Genomic DNA, 14,341 nt, shown 5'->3' on the forward strand with positions numbered 1-14,341 from the left:
TCTCTGAGCCATGTGCAAACTTTGCCGTGTCATGCGCTTGATTAATGATTATCCAGGACGATTTCAATCTGCAATCCACCAGTCTTTCTAAGCACAATGCCCTGCATATCAATGATCACTCAAGTTCAAGATGCTACCGACTCCACATTATCTTACCAAGTACCAGTTGGTGTTACAACCTTACTGCTTGCCGTTACATAACTGCCATACTTTGTGTAACTCAGAGATCTTCCTGTAAGTCTTTGTGTGACTGAAACTGAGCAACAGAAGCTGTTAAAAAGATGAAACACTTCGTGGGTTTTGTGTGGGTGGTACTTCATCTCGTGTTAAGCTGCAAGATTGTTACTTCATTAGGCATATGACAGTAATTCATTGGTGCATACCCGGCGTCTTAGGAAAGAAAACTTTGGCCGAATCGAGCTATTGTTGGCAAATGGCATTCAAGGAAATTGGCCGAATCTAACGTCTGGAATTCTGCGTCTGCTTTTCCACACATGAACAATTGGGATGCATTCCCGATCCTTATGTCCATAATCTTAGCTCGATTATGAGAGCAGCGAAAGGGATTAGCTATTTGCATATCCATGATCCGGGTGGGATTCCAGGCTATCAAGGGTTGGTACATGCCACGTGGGGGCGCAGCAGAGACCGCGAATTAAAGTTGAATGTTAAACAGCCTTCCGTCCTAACAAACTCCTGATGCAACGTCGACTATTGTAGCAGGATGTTCTAGAAACTTGGGACATGCAGGAAATCCAACAATCGGCGTTGCTTCCTGATCCGTATCGCTGAGCACAAGACTGAACTCTGGGTCTCCAAAAAGTTGGGCAGGTTGACATCGGGTAAATGGGGAAGTTGAATGGCACGTGTGCCGCAGAAAACATGGATGTTTCTCTATGCCATATTGATGTATCTTGTTGACTATTTGCCTTGCTGCCCTGCAGGAACCGCATACAGTCAGATATCTGTATTTTGTGCTGTTTTTGTGTTTGGTGGCTAGTCTTAGCAGCATAGGATTCCAAGCATCACAGCATTCAGAACTACCACTGTGTTTTTGGATTATTTTTCGGAAGTTCCTTGCACTCATGTTAAATCTTTCACTGGTTGTGGTATGCAGCCCTCTTGCTTGGGGAACTTTACAGGACTGTCCCTGTTGATGAGTGCATAGCATCTGGCCATTGTCAGAGAGAATATAAAAACATTACAGGGGTTGTTATGAGGTATAATCCGTAAGTACGCTCAGCTTTACAACGCTCTTGAGACTTGCAGAATATTTAAGCTATTGTCGTGTGCTGGTACAAATTCCTAGACGGGAACTCTGCCGAGGTTGTAGTCCAAGAGGGAGAATCTTCTTTGGGACACCTGCTCACGAAATTAGAGAGTCTAAATTCTGGAACTGCTATGATGATATTGTGAATCTCGTGCTTTAGTGGAGGGATGGGCAGGAAAGGGGGAAGTTAAGATGAAAGCCAAAAGGGTGACCAGAACAAAATTACAAGGAGCCTCTTTGAAATCAGGCAATTGTAGCAACCAAGGCCTGTGGTGCTCCTGGAGGCAAGCGCATTTTATGATTTTTTACCGCGCCATCGCGCTTAGCTGCTTGCAAGGGCAACGGGGAAAAGAGTTTGCAAGGCTAGCTCCATTTGCGGCGGCGAACTAACAACAATGATAAGGATACGAACAGGTATGACTGAATATTATGTGGGTAAGCTGTCCATGGACTAACTGTCGACGAAATTCTTTGCGAATTAGATAATCGTGGTTTTCTCCAACTCCTTTCCGTTCTTGCAACTACCTCTTCATGGCCTTCGTCGCTCCAGCCTATACCTACTCTATCCAAACAACCGGTTCCATAAACAGAGTTTCTCATTCTATTAAAGCATGGCTGCCAATCCTCTTAGCTTGCCTTCCTCTGATCCAACAGTCCCGTGCTAGTGATTAACGTCGCAAAGTTCGTCGCCTCCCATCCTTGCGCAAGTGGCGGCAGCGTCCTCGCCTCTATGATCCTCTTCTCGCTGACCATAAACTCCCGAGGCAACTTCACCCCATCCTTCGCATCACCCTCAATTTCGGCACCATTAGTTGTCAAAATCTGTCTGACGACTTCTCGGGCAGACAGTGCCGCTGCTGGCATGCCGTGTCCGGTATACCCAGCACAGATCCAAAGCCCTTCACCACCGCCCATGCTCTCTGGAACGGGCCCAACCCACGCATGCTGGTCTCGGCTGTAGCCCATCACTCCAGTCCACTCAAAGGAAGCATTCAGCTCCCTCGTGGGTGTTTTTTCATCACTATTGGCAGAGGAGGGGGTCAAATCCAGTACTGGCGCCAAGCTCTTCCGCAGATACTCTGCCACCTGAGGCTCCAGCTCATCGTCCCTCCATTCGCCGACCCCCAAGCTTCGCGCGAATCTTCTTCCTCCACCGTAGATCAGCTCCCCCGTCGGCATTGGGCGTTGGACAAGGTAGTCATCTCTCGGCGCAGTTGCACCAGTCTCGATCTCCGGGTCAGCAGCGAATACATACGAGTGGTTCAGCTTGGCTGGGCTCCCTTCTCCAGCATCAACCTTCGGTCTCGGGGGTAGCAACGCGCCGACTTGTCCTCTCACAGGAACGATTAAATCCGCGAAAGCAGGCAGCAGGTGGGAAGTATAACCATTGGTAGCAAGAAGAACATGCCGTGCGGTGATGGATCCCCTCGGAGTAATCGCAACCCAACGGTTTCCCGACTCATGACGGGTGAGCTGGGTGACAGGAGTGTTGGTCTGAAGGTTAAAGGTTGGTGGTGGATACTTGGCTAGCAGACGCTCGACAATTTGGGTAACGAGCTTATATGGCCATAGAGAAGCTGCCTTTTTCTGGACAATGGCACCCTTGGCAGTAGGCACGCGGAGTGAAGCAAGGGTGTCTCCTTGATTTGAAGATGAAGAGGGCCTGACGACCTCCATTTGGGCAGCCAACTCCGGGTGAGTTTGCTGGAGTTGATCAACGCTCGCAGCAGCGAGCTCGAACATGTTCTCGGAATAGAAGGCATGGACGCCCGTGAGGCTCACCCTGTAGTTGTTAGCATGGTCCGGCGAGATAATGATAAAAGGTAAAAGCTCAACGTACCAGTCACAAGGGATATTCTCCTCCTTAACCAAACTCTCCATGAACTTGAACACCTCCAACTCAAATGCCGCCACGGCCGGAGCAGATCCGTAGACCAGAGGCTGGCAATGACCTCCATTCTATGAAAGAGTCATTAGCATATTCCAAGTCTTGTTGACCTACACTCAACTCACCCTTCCAGTGGCCCCAGAGCAAACCTCCCTTGCCTCAAGCAGGACCACCTTCTCCAAGCTTTCCCCTTTGATGGTCCCACCCAACCTGTTTTTCTCCAACAAGAACAACGTCGCGAACACTCCCGTGATGCCACTACCGACAACAACGACATCTGTCTCGACTGGTAGCTCCTCCGTCGTGCGATGTCCCAGCAAGATCGGCGAGGGCTCGCTCAGCCAGTAGGAGGATGTCGGGTTGGCAGAGGGCAGGCCGGAAGGAGGCATTGTCAGCGAAGACTCGGAGCCCTCAGCCTGCTCTGATGTGAGCTCACGGATTGCCATGTTTCCTTTCTCTCTTTTTGGTTATGTTTATGTTAGGTGGCGATGAGATGGGGAAGATTCACGACCCAAGAGGAGGGATAGGGGGGATGAGACGAGTCAGCCGAGGAAGGATGAGAGAGAGGATGGAGGTGGGTTGAGAGAACCCCACTTTATATCGCGGGGTAAAATCGTGAGATATCGAACTGCATCATCTTCTGCCCGCTTCTGTAATTGCTCCAACATTTTTGTATATCAATAACGGAATCATGTGCTTTGGATTACAGGTTCGTGTCAATCCCTCTGTTTGTCGGCAGTGTCATTGGCCATCCATCAACTCCGGTCGTCGTCATTCTCTCGGCGGCAAACTAAGAAAGCTTCTGACCCTGTTCACGCTGCCATGCTACAAACCCATGTTTACGTACGTACTCAGAACTTTAGATCCCATGAACGAACACGCATTTCGGTCGACGCATCGTCCCATGGTTGTCCCAGGGCCAGCCACCGAGACACTGATAGAGAAGGGAGAAAAACCCTGTTTATGACCCCCAGCAGTGCCCCCAACCCTAATATACCTCTAGTCGTGCAGACAGGAACCGAAAAGAAAGTACATAAAAGGAAAGGCATAAAGAGGAGACTCCTTAAGCCTGCATCTTCTTTCTCTTTCCGACCTGGGCCGAGAAACCAGTCTTGATGGGCTGAACGGAACGACGAGAGCCGCACGAGTTGCAGGTAATGAAGCTGCGGATAGTCAGTACTAGTCGCGGAGATCAGGGAGAAGGAAAGGGAACATACTAGAGACGGTTCTCGCCCTTAGACAGCTCAGTATTGGGAGAGCGACAAGTCTTGCAGGTGACATATTCTGAGAAACGACCCGTCAGCACCACTACGGAACAGAATTTGCAACTGCCAGACATACCAATGATATACGTGCGCAGAACGTTCTCAATCTGCTTCTGCTGGAAACGGCCCTTGATGACCAACCGCCTGCTGCCGTCAACACTGCCGCTGGTACCTAACTCAGCAAAGAGATAGGCCGTGACGTGCTCTTCAGCACGCTTCATACGCTTGCAAATCTCAGGCAAGTTGGCAAAAATGGTCTTCTTGTTGCCTTCGCGCAAGCACTGCGGAGGAGGAATCTTGTACGAGCGCTGACCGGCGGAGGCATGGTCAGGGTTCTTCTGGGCCAGCAGGGTGAAGAAGCGGTTGAGCAGCAGGTCATAGTTGATAGTTCTCGTCTCGTCGTGCGACCAGATGCCCGTGCCCTTGTCCATGTCCCCTTCTTGCGGGGCCTCCTCGGCTGCGGCCTCGGCGCTCTCGCCGCCCTCAAGGTTCAAAGCCTCCAGCTTCTTGGAGAACTCATCATCCTCTTTAAGCACCTTCTTTTTCTTCTTCTTCTTCATGGTAAGGTCGATCGCACCGTCGTCGCCAGCCGGGGCAGCATCGCCGTCACCCTCCTCCTTTTTAACCTTCTTCTTTTTCTTCTTCATGAGCGACAGGTCGAGACCATCGGGGTCGGCGCTGGGGTTGACTTCGGCTGCTGGGGCGCCATCTGCTGCCGCAGGCTCGGTCGCAGGTGCTGAACTGCCGTCAGTAAAGGCGCCGAGCGCGGCGGAGAGAGGCGGCGTACGGGGTGTATGCGACATGGCTGTCTCCTTGCTGTCGTCGTTTGGCGTAGTAACCATGGTCACGCTGCCGTCGGCGTCGACAACCAGCTTCTCGTCTGTAAATTGGACCGACTTGCGAGAGGCACGCCTGTAGTTTGTGGAATCCTGTATCTGTTAGCAGGTCGTGTTCTTTGAGAAAGCTCGGGTCTCGAAAATGGAAATTTCCGATTTGCGGCAACCGACACTTGTGCAGAGAGGGGCGTTGAAAGAAAGGACCGGGGTTTCCTTTCTTCTTTTCGTGTGCTCGAGGGTCGTCAATGGAGCCGGAAAGGCAGGGAGTTAGGGAAAAAAAAAAGTCAAGAACTTTCGAGGTGCCCGTCGCTGGAGGGGCAGCAAGCTAAACGCACAGGGAAAGCGGGATGCAGGCGTTTTGCCTGGTGAGGGGGGAAGGACTGCTCGAGGGTTTCTGCCAAAACTCGAAACTTACTTCTGCGCTCATCTTTGGCCGCTGCAAACCTCACACCCTTGCGCTGCTTCGAGTGGCACTCCCCACCGCCTTTTTTTGGCTGGTTCTTCGATGAGTCCTGGTATCTGGACGTGTAGTTGCTGCGTATATAACGCGACCTGGGCCCTGAATATTGCTCAGAGACCAACTATTCACGTCTGTACTTGATTTGCTGCTGCCGCAGTCGATGCGCTGGGAAAAATGGATGACTTTCTGGCGACGACTGTGAACTTTGGCACCGTCTTCATGACGTTGGGCGGCTTTCTGTGAGTCAAGGCAAAGTCACCTGATAAGCGGGGCAGTCGGCCCGCCGCAGTTGGCCGTTTGGCGGGGTAGACAGCTGTGGGCAGGTGGCAGCCAGTTTGGACACAACAGTGTTCGTGTCGTAAGCGCATACTGTAATCGAGGTGCCGGTCCAGTTGTCGGGCGGTTTGAGGAAGCACCAGCTGTGAGGCTGTGGATCGATTAACCAAGTAGCTGGTTGCCATCCAAACAAGACTGTTTTCCAACAATCCCTTCCTCCCCTTAGCTAAGTGTCGATGCCGGCGCCCGATTGAGTTGTCCTCGTCCGTTCCGTGACGGAGACAGCCGTGTCCAAGTGACGAATCTCAAGCCGCCATCACACCGACAACCCCTCCCTTCAACGTCCCCTCCTGAGCTCCCCATAGCTCCAGTCAGCCAGACTCCGGCCCAACATGGCGTCGTCGGCACGGTCCCCCAGCGCGAGCATGTCCGCGAGCATGACGAGCACTGGTTCCTCCTCCTTTGTTATTGCGAGCTCTGCTGCGTCCGAGAACGACGACGTAGCCTCCATCTCGAGCAGCATCCTGGATCATTCGGATGACGACGAGTATAAGTCTGATGCTCAGAAAGAGTGGGAAGCCAGCCTGGAGCAGCTGCAGCTCTTGCTTAGCATGACAGTCATGCCGTTTCTCGGCCGATTCTTGGGCCGCAAGTTCGCCTATTGGAGTGAGTCTTTCCCTCCCCGGCAAGGTAGCTTGCCCGAATGTCTCGCAGCTGACATAGGATTGTTTGCAGGTTGGGCGAGGTTCATGGAATGGAAATACGGCGTTGAGATCCAATGGGGAAATGTTCCTGCGTTCAGCGCTGTCAGCGGGACAGCCAAATCGATCAAGCCTGCAGCATCATTATGACTAGGCGGGTTTACCGGCTGGGAGGAGCAACTCGTACATATTGACTAGAGTGTATCTAGTATTGGAGGGAACTTGGGTTGTCAAGGAGTTCTGGGGAAAGGGATTGTCATATATTCAGCATTTATACAAGTTTTGTGTGGTCGTTACACAGGAATCAGAAGATATCACGGCAGTCTTGTATACGCTTTGGGATTGCAAGAGATGTGTTTGTGGCCTAAATGGATCCGAATATACGTCCAGAGCATATTTCTTGTAGAAAGTCAGGGCGATTGTTACCGAACTCAACATAAAAGATCCCGCCCACCTCCTTTACCCACAAGTATAAACTAAAACTGTCCGCCACCACCAAACCCATACATGGTAACCCAGAACAAATGAAACCAGCCGCCAGAACGTTTTCACATCCTATACCCATTAATAATCCCATTAATAGCCCTGTTGTGTGTCCCCAGTCATTATACAATAGTCTTGAACCGTCATATAACAGAGGATAAACGCACATCATTACCCTGTCCTTTCATCGCCAGCTGTACCCAGTCCTTACAATACCGGTGTTCCAAGTCCTTGCACCTTGATGTAGAGAGCTGTGACTAAGATAGTTCATTTATACACGAACCTGCGACATGGTCGGACCCGTCCTAATGCTGCCACCGGCACGACGGAAGCCCATGAAGCTCAGCGTCAGGGCAGTGGCGAACGTGGCGAAGAGGAACCACATGAAGACAGTGCTAGCTTGCACCTGCCGGCAGCGCTTCGTATCATTGGCACTGCCATAGGCGATCCAGCTGGGAGAGCGGTCCTCTGTGTTGGCGCAGTTGACGGCACGTAGTTTCGCAGCGAGAACAACGGCATCGATGAAGGTGAAAAGTGTCGCAGTGGCGTCGGCGCCCAGAAGTGCCAGGACAGGAAGAGAAATGCGCTCGATCAAGCTAGTTGCCAGACCGACCAGCCCAGCCAGCCAGGATATGACGATGACAAACATAGAAAAGTTGATCGCCGCAGTCGCGGATCCAGCGGCGTTAATGTTGGTGGAGATCACATTGCCGATAAGGCCAGTCAGGATGACGATGAAAAGTAGCTGGATCGCTCGCAGGATCAGGCCAAGTTTCTCCATGGTAAAGCAGCTTGTTGCTCGTCAGTCAGACCTGCTCTGAATTGGGTTGGAGAGGAGGTTTTCCGTGCTGGGCGCTCGAGTTATATATGTGGTCTTCAGAGGGCTGATTACTCGTGTAAGGAGAAAGCCGTCGGTATGTGCTTTCTTGGGGGGTCTTTGTTCCGGTTGTTGAGGTTACGAAGAGCCGCAGCAATCCTTTAACCTTTGTTCATGAAATGGGCCTCTTGATGACTGTTGTTGAGAAGAGAGGAAGCCACGTATTCTGATCTGCAGAACAAAAAAATTCAAAAGCAATGGAGAAAAACCGAGGGGGTGGGGTGACAAGACTTTCTACCAAAAGAGCATGCCCAATTTCATGGATGGCTGTGGTAGGAGCGGGAACAACAGCAACAAATGCAAAAGAGAGGCTGGTTGGCAGGGAAGCCTTATGGTCCAAGCACTCGAAAAGTGGACCTATGACGGCATGGATGCGGGGCCAAGGCGCGAAAACTAAGGCCAGCCTTACTCTTGGGACCAATAGAACTTCATAGATCTACTAAGTGGATCCTAAATTTTCTGCATTACTTTTACAGTTGACGATCCATCGCCAAGGAGGATGTGAGTTTTTCACAAATTCTCATTCGAAAGTTTCTGGCCAGAAGTATATGTTATGTTTCCGGACTTTGCCTGAACGTTTAATAACACGTTCTTCGTTGAATGGCAGGAAAGCGGTCGACTGGGAAGCAGAGTGACACAAGGCAGTGTGAGCTGCCGCGCAAGCAGCTTGGACATACGTCAGCCAATCATTGGACGCCAAGACCGGATTTCTTGGAACATTACCGGCCCCGCGATGGTTGATCATCCCCACCCCCACCTCTCGATCCCCTTCTTGGCCCAGCAACCAAATGGTTGCGCAGGGCCTTGCAGACGACCAGCGGCCAATAAGAACAGAAAGCGCTTCTCCTACTCAGCAGACGGAACTTACAGCAAACGAACAGAGGGGAAATATTGATCCCATGACATTCACATAAATTCTCTATCCCCCTCCAGTCGTGCGTCTGATCCTACTTGTACGTTCTATTGCTCAAGGCTCTCCAGTTGTTCACTCAGTACGAGACGGTGGTAAGGATCTCTCTCAGCAACTTCAGAATACTTTTCCACAAATATCTGGCACCAATCAACCAGATAACAAACCCTTCCAGAATCCTACACGCAGTATGCTGAACACCGAGATGAAGGGTAATGGTACCTCGGGGGTGAGCCCCTCCGTTCCATTTTCTCCCGGTTGACTCTGGATAAATGCGATTTGCACCTTCTCTATTGGGACAACAAGCAACACTGTTATCTCGACTTCGACCAGCTTTGTCTTGATCCATTAGTAGTATATCTCGCCCGTTTAATCCGTATGTCGTCCGTTAGTCTTCGTCATTGGATCAAACAATATGAAACAGGTCATGATGGCCCATTCAGACGTCGAGAAACAACCACTCTTTTCTGCCAATAAAACCACCAAAAGCTCAACAAACCATACTTATTTACGGTACTCCTTAGCAGCACTAGCTGCTCTTCTTATAGTATTGCGTTGGTATTGCATCGTTGGCTTGGAAGGAAGTTCCCCAGTGATCAGACCAAGTTTCACCAATGAGGACAGTCAGGCGAAACCGAGCCGCAGCAGACATGTTCCCGATGCCATCATTTCGCGATCTCCGGTACTTGAAACTAATGAGCATGATCCAACAACCGCTACCTCCTCGGCCGCAGCTCCGACCAGGACCGTCTTAAAGACGTTCGAAGTTGCTCAGCCTGTCCCAATGCCCGACGGTCCTGCTGAAAGTGATGGCTCAACTCGTCATGCTAAGGACTACTCTCCTGAGTTATGCACCGTTCTTTTAATGCGCCACGACTTTGCCTGGAGCTACGGACAGCCATACATTGGTAAGCTTGCTAGAGTGTCTCTCAATATCTAACTTAGGAACTCGTTTGACACTAGTCTGGAATCACAGGGAATTATACTCCCCCTGACTGCGAATTCAACAGAGTCGTCCTCAACTTCAGCGTTGTCAGTCACGGACGGCAATATGACCGTCTAGCTCTTATGTACTTCGGCAATACTGAGGTTTGTAAGTGTTTTAGTCCTCTAGTCCAGAGCTCATGTTTCAGAATGCTTTGAATGTTCGATTGAAAGGGAGGGGGGAGAAAACCTTTGGCCTGACATGACGATAGGGAGAACATCGACAGCACAACCCACTGTCCCTCCTGGGATTAGTTGGATCTATCTGAAGGACATGACGGAATACATGTACTTTTGGAAGTCTCCACAAAAGATCATATTTGATCTCGGAAACTTAATCAGTGAGTGATCTGCCCTCCTAGCTGAGAATCACCTTGCTAAATGTATGACAGATGAAAAGTATACTGGAATTTTCAATACCACGTTGACAGCCATCTTCTACAAAGCCGATGTGGATGCAGACCAGGGACGTCCCAGCGACTTGATAATCCCCATTTCAGCACGGCGGTCAGCCAAGAATGAAGTCAGTCACTTTACTCTCCCTGCGGAGAATGCAACAAACACGATCATACTTCCACGTAACGTCCGTCGGGCTGTCTTTTCTGTGTCAGCAAATGGGCAGACAGCTGGGGAAGAGTTTTGGTGGGCTAACGTGCTCCAAAGCACCGTGGACACTTTCAACGAAACAGCAGGCCCCTATCCAGGGTATAGCCCGTTCCGAGAGGTACAGGTATTAATCGATGGACAGCTTGCGGGTGTTCAGTGGCCGTTCCCTGTCATCTTCACCGGGGGAGTCGTTCCATCTCTTCACCGCCCTATCGTTGGAATCCATGCATTCGACCTTAGGGAGCATCAAATCGACATCACGCCCTTTTTGCCCATATTATGTGACGGCAATCCGCACACCTTTACCATTCGCGTGGCTGGAATTGATGACTCCTCCGGTTCAGGTCACCTCACTGAAACTGTCAATGACAGCTGGTATGTCACAGGGAAGATATTCCTTTGGCTTGATGAGGACACATCTTCTATTACAACGGGGAGTGCACCAGTTATTCTTGAGGATCCCCCCACGATTGCTATTTCTCACAAAGTCACGACGTCTGCCAATGGCACCAACGAGACACTCACGTATGAGACTGCTGTCTGGCGCCATTTGCGCATTAGCACTCCCCTTCTCAAGACACAGCACACTTCGTCACCAGCTACTTGGATTCAAGAACTTCGCTATCGTAATAGTGGTGGTTTGACGGCTTTTGGCTACGACCAAGTGAACGACCTCGTTATCTCTGGCAACGACTTGGCTTTGAGTGATTTGCCTGGCCAGAGTGATAAGGGTGATCAGGACAAAGTTTACTACCAAGCGTCCTATACTTATCCTCTGTTTGCCAACTCAACCTTCTCGATCTCTTCTCAAGGAAACCTCTCGATATGGGCTTACGTGCGCCAGGGCAAGTCCTACGTGGTTCGCGGCGCGAGTGTCTTTGCCACTGGCCTAGAGGCATTCCCGGCCACGAGAGGAAAGATCTCGCTCCTGGAGACAAGCAAGGAGGGCGAGGGCCATTTTCAACAAAGCGGCGATGGGATAGAAAGCAGTGGATGGGGAAGCTCGAAACAGGTCTTTTGGTTTGGAATTCAGGGGCAGTATGGTGATAAGGAGGAGGAGTTGTACTTCAGGGATGTTGAAGCCGTGAACGGGACGGTAGTCCGAGATGTCAGAAGACTGGGCGGTCAAGATTTTCAGCCAACACTTACCAGTGAAGACAATGGATCACAAGTCAGTGATCCAACGGGAGACCAGGTAGAGGCTCAAAGGTCAACGGTGTTCGCTCGAATCGCCCGACCTGTTTCGTTGAAGAGGAGCAATTGGTCCCCTTGAACGCAGCAGGGGAAAGCTTACACGATTTAGCGAGCCATGGATTTGGAATAAAACTCAGACTTAACAGTTAGGTCAAATCTGATCACATTCCCCACCAGTTTCACTACCACCATGGCAGTTCCCCTTTTCGTTGCCGTGGCAACCAGTCCTCTGGGACTTCAACCAAAAAAATGACTATCCCGGTTGACTAGCATGGCGTGAACTATAAGGCGTGAGCTTTTCCTATTGAACCCAAATCAACCTCATCCAAATGCGTCTAGGATTGGTGTGTACACATCGATCTTAGGGTGGCCGCAGTTGTCCCCAGAACCCGATGGTGAAGCCTACCCAGCCTAGAGGAGTAGGAATTGAACCATTGAAGATAGAGGAATAATGCTATTTGCAAAGAGCGGGAATCACATTTTCGAGTGACGACTATCGAGCTTCGCAACATCAACGAGATTTTGATAATACATTTGGTGGTGGAGATTCTAATACAAATTGGTGGTGGTACAGTCTATGCGAGATGCCAGCCGCTTGCTCATCCACGGATGCTGCCCCAAACCGAACGCCGGTCTAACCTAAATGCATCATCTCCCTCCTATCGTGGCTCGCAAGAGTACTAATATTTGACGCTTGCCCCAAGACACAAAGATCCCGAAATACACCATACGCCCGTTTTAACTACGTTCACGCATGTTTCCCCCTCCTCTTGCCGATCTCCCACCCCCATGATCTCAATACCTTGACGACTTTAGGAGTGATGGCGGCTGTCAGAGGAACACGGAGGAAAATGAAGCTCTTATGGATAGCATATGCGAGGGCAAGTTGGGTAGCCAAACCTGGATGGGCCGTCAGCGTGCAAAAAAAAATAAAAAGAAAACATAAAAATGAAAAGGAAAGATAAAAAAAATCATAGCAGTCTTGAAGTCACTTACTGGCCCCCTCTTGTTTGCTCCGCTTCACGGCCTCCTCAACGCCGTGGCCAATGACCTCTACCTCCAATTCCCCAGTCCTCTCGTGTCTTCTCGCCTTGAGGGACTGGCGAACATCGCGCCACCAAGTCCGAACTCCTTCAGGGATGACTTTCTTGACGCTCTGTACAACCATATCCTCAAAGTGGGCTTCAGACGATGACAAGAATCACAAAAGTCAGCACATCATCCCTACCAAGCCAGTCAACCAGGGAGACACTTCAGCCCTTACCAATCTTCTCCGTGCCCACAGTCCGCACCAGCAGGAAGCATAGTGGGAAGTCTAGTACCGACAAGCCCATGTAGACCCCCAGAGCGGTCCAGCCGTACTCTCGCGATAGCTTCTTCAGCCGCCCACTAAGCGAAAGCTGTTCTTCTGCCTCCGACCCCGCCTTTCCGGCCTTGTCAGCCCCGCGGCGTGCGCCCCCCGACCAGCGAAAGCCTCTGTTTGTTCTGCTTGATGGCAGCTTTGAAACATGTAGGTTGACATTCAGTCGTTTCGGTGCTGTGCGAAACTGCGACAGAAGCATTCTTTGGTGCCATGGGACGACTACTGTGCGGGCTATTGTCCTCTGGGCTCCTGCTGTTGGCCTTATGCTCGCCCCTGGCATGAGGGCGCCGAATGCCCTTAACACAGCGTGCTGCATCATCGACGTTGAGATATTTCGGCGGATCACGACGGTGGTATTCGTTGTCTCGTAGGCTTTTTAGCCCTCAAGCATGCTGCAACGCGGGCAAAGTCTCACGTAGACCGGCTCCGTAGCTACTCCGATCAGCCGGTCTGCGTATCCCGGGCGCGGGTGTAAGTCAGGGGTTGGGCTCGTTGCGGGTCGGACGTTGTGTAGTATGTTAAGGAGGAGAATACGGCTCTGTAGCTTTCCCTGGACCGAGTAACGCACCCTGCTACTTAACGGCAACAAACACAGAGCTGTCACCCAGGGATTTAGTTTTGAACGGAAGTGATTCAATGTTGGGAGGGTCCGGAGCGTGCTGCGCTCCAGTGGGCTGGTGCTGAGCTGGCCGGCGGCCGTGGGCGTAGTTTTATTTTTTTTTCGTTTTTTTCAGCCCACGACGATGCGTTCCGAGCTCCCGGCGGCCAACCACAAGCAAACCGGTGATGCAATGGCCCGCGAGCTGCCAGCCCGAAGCAAACTGGTGGCGTGAACTCTCATTGGCCAATGCTTCCCAACGGCCGGAAGATCGGAGAATTCTGTCCTCCGGGGTGGGACTCGCGCGCGAAGGATCGGGTACCCCACGCCGCCAGAACGCCAAGAGGCGGTGCAGTTGCCATCCATCCTCGTGTACTCAGCGCGCCATCGAATGATTCACTCGTCCACAAGGGCTCCTTGTCTGCGGCAAGTCACCGACAGCAACCGCAGCAATAATTCTGCCTTTCGACAGCCACTAGCGTCTTCAGCCGCTTTTCGCACTGGTCGGCGCGTTTGGAAATTGGCGAACTTGGCATTGGTACAAATGCTCGATCTAAACTCTTCTGGCGAGAGGCTGACGATGCAAATGGCGAAGTTGGGCTCCAGGAAAAGCGGGTTGATGCTTGGTGT

At 51.2% G+C, this 14,341-nt stretch overlaps 5 protein-coding genes across 5 annotated transcripts; 2 read left to right on the forward strand and 3 right to left on the reverse strand.

Moving 5' to 3' along the window:
• Positions 1 to 1,897: 1,897 nt before the first annotated feature.
• On the reverse strand, positions 1,898 to 3,604 carry CTHT_0051260 (uncharacterized protein; the record flags this gene model as incomplete). Its single annotated transcript, XM_006695405.1, has 3 exons — positions 1,898 to 3,053; positions 3,111 to 3,229; positions 3,284 to 3,604. The coding sequence occupies 3 exons, from the start codon at positions 3,602 to 3,604 to the stop codon at positions 1,898 to 1,900; spliced, it is 1,596 nt and encodes a 531-aa protein (XP_006695468.1).
• A 617-nt stretch (positions 3,605 to 4,221) lies between these two features.
• Positions 4,222 to 5,686, reverse strand: CTHT_0051270 (initiation factor 2 beta-like protein; the record flags this gene model as incomplete). Its single annotated transcript, XM_006695406.1, has 4 exons — positions 4,222 to 4,321; positions 4,376 to 4,442; positions 4,500 to 5,352; positions 5,675 to 5,686. The coding sequence occupies 4 exons, from the start codon at positions 5,684 to 5,686 to the stop codon at positions 4,222 to 4,224; spliced, it is 1,032 nt and encodes a 343-aa protein (XP_006695469.1).
• A 701-nt stretch (positions 5,687 to 6,387) lies between these two features.
• On the forward strand, positions 6,388 to 6,846 carry CTHT_0051280 (uncharacterized protein; the record flags this gene model as incomplete). The annotated part of the gene is made up of 2 exons (XM_006695407.1): positions 6,388 to 6,661; positions 6,731 to 6,846. 2 exons carry the CDS (start codon positions 6,388 to 6,390, stop codon positions 6,844 to 6,846), a joined length of 390 nt encoding a protein of 129 aa, XP_006695470.1.
• A 604-nt stretch (positions 6,847 to 7,450) lies between these two features.
• Positions 7,451 to 7,960, reverse strand: CTHT_0051290 (uncharacterized protein; the record flags this gene model as incomplete). Its single annotated transcript, XM_006695408.1, has 1 exon — positions 7,451 to 7,960. One exon carries the CDS (start codon positions 7,958 to 7,960, stop codon positions 7,451 to 7,453), a length of 510 nt encoding a protein of 169 aa, XP_006695471.1.
• Positions 7,961 to 9,750: 1,790 nt separating this feature from the next.
• Positions 9,751 to 11,829, forward strand: CTHT_0051300 (uncharacterized protein; the record flags this gene model as incomplete). The annotated part of the gene is made up of 4 exons (XM_006695409.1): positions 9,751 to 9,874; positions 9,943 to 10,059; positions 10,178 to 10,291; positions 10,343 to 11,829. The coding sequence occupies 4 exons, from the start codon at positions 9,751 to 9,753 to the stop codon at positions 11,827 to 11,829; spliced, it is 1,842 nt and encodes a 613-aa protein (XP_006695472.1).
• Positions 11,830 to 14,341: the final 2,512 nt, after the last annotated feature.

Source organism: Thermochaetoides thermophila (assembly GCF_000221225.1).
Source record: "Thermochaetoides thermophila DSM 1495 unplaced genomic scaffold scf7180000011820, whole genome shotgun sequence".
NCBI classification, from domain to species: Eukaryota; Fungi; Ascomycota; class Sordariomycetes; order Sordariales; family Chaetomiaceae; genus Thermochaetoides; species Thermochaetoides thermophila.